Source organism: Ostrea edulis, chromosome 1 (genome assembly GCF_947568905.1).
Source record: "Ostrea edulis chromosome 1, xbOstEdul1.1, whole genome shotgun sequence".
Classification (NCBI taxonomy): Eukaryota; Metazoa; Mollusca; class Bivalvia; order Ostreida; family Ostreidae; genus Ostrea; species Ostrea edulis.
This window is the reverse complement of record NC_079164.1, coordinates 27,469,864-27,475,517: the sequence shown is the minus strand read 5'-3', so window position 1 is coordinate 27,475,517 and position 5,654 is coordinate 27,469,864. Positions and strand designations below refer to the sequence as shown.

The following is a 5,654-nucleotide window of genomic DNA, read 5'->3' as shown; positions in this document are numbered from 1 at the left end:
TTTTTGTTTCTATTTTTAATTTCAATGTATATTTTTTAGCAATTCTATCTTAGCATTTTGTTTCTGTTCATAATTCTGATTTTATAAATATTTTGGTTAAAATTGATAATTTTAATCTTTTTATTTTTATTTTTGTTCTTGTTTTCTTATACATATTTCTTCTAAGAATTTATTTCTAGAAAGTTATTGTAAAAAGCTATATTTTGTGGGTAAGCTATATTGTAGATGAAAAATTAAAAGAACACCATGCACTGTTCTTGAGTAGATTCACAGTTTGAGGGAGTATGCTTTAATTTGGCCTCAATCACTCTATGTTTTATTTTATTCATATTTAGAATAGTAAAAATTTTGTAAATTTATTTTTAGTTTGTTAAAGAGTGGTAATCGAGGCCGGGAATATCTATAATTAATATGCATGTAGTACGTATGACTACCGACGGTAAGGCGCGTTGTGGTGTGGAAGTAATTGTTTTGACGTTGTAAAATTCTGGCCTACTTGAACAACATTGTGATTGCAAGACATCATCTTTATACAGCTTTTTGCAAGCTGGAAACATTTCAGGAAAAGGGAGACCAACCCGAAAGAACGCAAAAAAGGATATGTGTTTGTGAAACACTGTGCTCCTGGTGGCAACAATCAAAAGCTCCTAGGTCAAGGTCACAAGGTCAAAAACTTCGGTACCAACCAGTACAAATGAGATTCTTGGTTGTTTTTTTTTATAATACTAAAAGAAAGGTTTTGTCTCAAGGAATGCACATATGTTTGGTGTTCAGATAGGGCTATGTGCAAAAGTGGTAGTGCGTTTCTTAAAACGCGCTAGATCACGCGCTAACACCCAACACGCCGTCGCGCTACTTCCGCCAGAGTTCGTTTTCTTACAAATATTCGTAGGTGACGTAATGAGGCCTTGACGGGGAGTTTGGTCATAACGCTGTCACGCTAACACACTGTCGCGCTAAATGCACTAATATACATGTAACACACCATCGCGCTGTCACGCTAACACACAACACGCCGTCGCGATTTTGCACAGTCAATCGCGTTCGATTGTGTATTAGCGCGACAGCGTGTTAGCTTGACAGCGCGACGGCGTGTTGTGTAATAACGTGATAGCGCGACGGTGTGTTGCGTGTTATAGCGTGATAGCACGACGGCGTGTTTGCGCGACAGCATGATGGCGTGTTTTGTACTAGCGCGACGGTGTGTCGTGTGTTAGCGTGATAGCGCGTTTTAAGAAACTTAATTTAATTTAATTTAAGAAACGGGCTATTACGCGTCTGCGCATGGCCCTATCCAGACGCCATACATATAAAATATGAGAGCCACCGTTAAAGTTTCGGACAAACAGACAGACAGGACAGGTTCAACGATACGAGGGTACAAAAAGGAATAAAACGTACACAAACAAAAGTTCTAATTTTCTCGTGGTTTGTCAGTTCTTCGTATTGCAGTGGCGGATCCGGGGAGGGGGATCTGGGGGGTTGGAACACTACCTTTTCGTCAGAAAAGTTTGCTAAAAAGGGTAAAATGACGCATTTTGAGAGTGGACCCCCCCCCCCCTTTGAAAAATTCCTGGATCCGCCCCTACATTGTCTTAAGAGTGCATATAACCCCATTTTAAGGAGGTATGCTACACCAGAGAATTTTGATGTAGATGAAAAGTGGAGGATATGTACAACAATATTTTAAAGTTGAAATTTTTCAAATTTACTCTATTTTGTCAAAAAAATGCAGTTTTAGTAGAAGATAATCTGGAAAAAATTTAAAACCCCTGCTGGACTCGAACCTGCGACCTGCATTTCAGCAGTCGGTATGCTAACCTACTGAGCTACTCAGCAAGGCTTTTGAATTGAAAAGGAAAAGTCAAATATTGCTGATATTTATATTTTTCCTCAATGTTTTAAAGGAAGTCAGCCATTATGACGATGTAGAGTACCTCCTTAATGTCAGTGAAGGCCTATTCATCGAACCAGCCTGTTGTATGAACTCATATTGAATATGTTGTCCTGACTTGTAGCGTCGTATCCCAGAAGTTGTGCCTTTGGGTAGGGCGGGCCTGATTTTAGCAGTTCATGCAGCCTTTTCTGTATTCTTACAAGTATATTGCTTGATCGAAGTTTGCGCCATATCCATGCACATAAAATCAGGGTTTGCTCCCAAACGTTTTTGACAATGATTATAATCTGTTATTTTCATATGTAAATAAAGATACATTGGGTGACTGAACCTCCTAACCGAATCCCCCCCCCCCCCCTCTTCCATCTTAAAATAAATATTTATTCGGTATATACATACATACAAACATCATACATAAATACCAAGGATAACCCATGAAAGCTCGAAAGCTTATTTCCAATGGGGTCCTTTGACACACGCGTACGGATGTTTGCGCTAGGGGGTCATTTATGTGGGAAGAAACCGGAGTAATCGGAGGAAGCCCACGTGTCCGAGCAGGCGACCGCCATACCCTCTCAAATACAATCACTGCCGATCACAAGGATTGAACTCGGGTCGCAGCGGTGAGAGGCAAGAGCGCTACCTCTACGCTACCTGGACACATCTTTTATAGAAGTGGCGAATGAGAAGAATGTAAGCTTGAACACTTATGAGTTGAACCTATGTAGCGAAGGAAGAGCACCCCTCCTATCCCCCCCCGGGGGGGGGGGCAGTTACAGGTGATGAAGACTCCAAATCCCCCTCCCCCCAGTCTAGGATTTTGAAAATGGGGCAAATCCCCCTTTTTAATGCTTGCCAAGAATTTTTGACAAGTTAACTCTCCCTCTCCACTTTGAAAAACAATGCTACGTGCCTGATATTGTATGTGTATGACAGTTTGTGTCACTGTCCGAGTGGTGATGTGACCTCCACTGTCGGTTGTAAAATGACAATATGGGATACCACTTCAAAATAACTTTAAATTACTATGACTTTCAAGAAATTGAACCGGGAAACAAGATTAAAAATTATCAACAGAAACAAAAACGCTAAAACAAAAATATGAAATCAGAATTATAACAGACAAAGAATGTTAAAAGATATGAAATAAAAAGAAAATTATTAAGAAAATCAAAAATGATAAAATACAATGTTAAATTAAAAATTTGAAATGAAAATAAAAAATAGAAACAAATATGTTTTTAAAAATATATTGTAAACGAATAGAATTGATATAGAATTAAATCAAAATCAGAAAGAATAATGTTCAAATAAAAATGTTTAAAAATGATTTTGACACTGATATATCGAAATAGCAGACTAATCAGCACCAACCAGAATTTATGTATCTATTCACTGATATCATTCTTTCATTTCTTTATTTGCTGAAATCATTTGCAAATATTTGTCTTATTTTCAGATATTTGTAACTTCACAGCATCTATTTAACCACACGAACGTGAATGAAAACACCCAGGTTGTGCAGAAATATCCTTGGCTTATACAACGGACCAATTACCAATTACAGTGCACATCTTGTGGTATCCCAGTAATTCAGTGCAACAGATGCACGTGTGAATCAGAGAGCTTCTGTTCAGAATGCACAAGAGTTTTAACACCCTCCTACCAAACTCTTCTCCCAGGAACAATCATGGAATATTGGTGTTCTTGTGTGGAAAAAACTCAGGAAGTGAATAGTTCAGACTCGGAGTTCAATCTTCAGTCCCAAAATGGAGAAAGAACGTTTGAATATCCTGGTCAAATTGTATGTTGATTTACATTTAGTATATATACACACATTCATGATTCCTCCTCTGGTGTGCCCAGGGAACCGTGTTTGCCCTTCTCTTAATTTCGTAAATATTCTTTATTGGAATTATGAGATTGATCACTGTTCGTTATCTTCGTTTTCATTTATTTACTTCATATCAGTTAAAATACCGACCCAGTTCCACAAAAGTTGGTTACGTTTAACAGACAGTTAACATCTAGTTATCACTGTATAAATGTAAGAGTTAATGACAAATTAACAGTTAGTTAAAGTTAATTAACCTTCGTTATTTTGACGAAACTTTAAGCTTTCGTTCACTTATATGGCTATAACATCTTTCTTCTCATAGAACCAAGCATTCTTGCCAGAAAACTGCACAGGAGTTTCTAATGGGAAGACATTGCAGTGTGGGTCACCGCCCTACCAGAACACTCGCCACGTGTCTCCACCAAAAGGTACCACATGTAATTACCCAGTAATGCAAAACTATAATTACACATTAACAATAAAAACAATACGGATAAACGTGTTACCTAGACGGATCTAATTTCATCAATTTAAGCTTTCGGTACTGAAATGATTTCCAACAATATTAACGCTTAAATAATGACTGATACTTGTAATATGCAGTAGTGTACCGCTTCTTTGTTTTCTTAGAGAAAAGTATAAACTACGAAAAAGATCTGGACCTCTTCTTGAGATCGAAGGGTGTCCATAAAGAACGCAGAGTTTCAAGCGGCTCTAGGTAAGAAATTTGTTTCTTTTTCTGCATCGTCGGAAACCCACAGTTGATTACGCTTCGTTCCTCTCTCCATCATGATGGGGAGAGGAACGAAGCGTAATCAATGGTGGGTTTCCGACGATGGTTTTTCTGTAACTTTCGCTATATATCTATCTTTCTTCTTCATGGAGCAAGAAGACAATTTCGCGCGTTAGCTGTTGTATTTGCATTTAATGACTTTATGACATATTATTGAGTGATAGATAGAGAGTTGTTTGGAAAACATGCAGGAAAGGAAATTGGCAATTAGTTTACGTCAATACAAACTCTATACATGTACATGCATATAATTCAAAACGGCTAATACTCTTATACTATTTATAAAACACGATACAATATATGGTGCAAGTTTGGCGGTGGGAATATTTAGCGGATTTTTCTATGAAAAGAAATACAGGTAGTTTGAAATTTAAGTACTATTTATTTATATATCTTGCGTATAAATTTCAAACCCGCCAAATAAGCAAATGTTTCCAGCGCGCCAAAATTACCCAATACACGGTAACTAGCGGCTAGCGCAATATCCTGAAATCGTCCTATTTTGTCATGAGAGATTTCTGCTACAGAATGTGATATTTTAAAAAGCAAATTCAATTAGTATTTTTGTATAGTTATGTTTCCTGTCATAATCTGTTCAGGGCATGATTTACGGTCTCTGTAAATATGCGGACCTGTATATATTGTCAATGAAATCGCGCAGAAAATTTATGAATTCAATCTTCGACATTTATACTTTGTACATGCCACAATACGATGCTGCGAACACTATTTCACCAACCCTCGGTATTTTTTTTAAACAGTCCTCGTACAAATATCCAAATCCACATACATGTAGATTAAACAAAGTTGAGTAATATTTGATGACGATTAGATTTTGAGAGACATGGCTGATCTCTGCACATTTTTCATAAACTCGTCATTTGCTTGTACATTTATGAGACGATTATTTTTGTAGGAAATTTTACGAATACCAAGATAAATTGATAGAAGGATACGAAGAAGTTGCCAAAAATAGTAACGACAAATACACACGGTTAAGGAAACTACAGAAAAAGACCAATCTGTACGCCAAAATCAGCTTTGCTGCCAATCTGGTGAGTTCTAATGTTTCGACTCTATTTGATTATGGTTGTGTTAGCTTATTTCTGCTGCCAGATAATGAAGGT

General features: G+C 37.3%; 1 protein-coding gene across 1 annotated transcript in view; it reads left to right on the top strand.

Annotated features, from left to right (window-relative positions):
- Positions 1-1,316: 1,316 nt before the first annotated feature.
- LOC125664063 (uncharacterized) overlaps positions 1,317-5,654 on the top strand; it is a 13,936-nt gene continuing 9,598 nt past the window's right edge. The window contains exons 1-6 of the mRNA XM_056142760.1: positions 1,317-1,378; positions 2,019-2,046; positions 3,357-3,701; positions 4,057-4,162; positions 4,338-4,452; positions 5,444-5,582. Of these exons, the coding sequence (XP_055998735.1) occupies positions 1,317-1,378; positions 2,019-2,046; positions 3,357-3,701; positions 4,057-4,162; positions 4,338-4,452; positions 5,444-5,582 (795 nt within the window). The remainder of the gene's footprint in view (positions 1,379-2,018; positions 2,047-3,356; positions 3,702-4,056; positions 4,163-4,337; positions 4,453-5,443; positions 5,583-5,654) is intronic.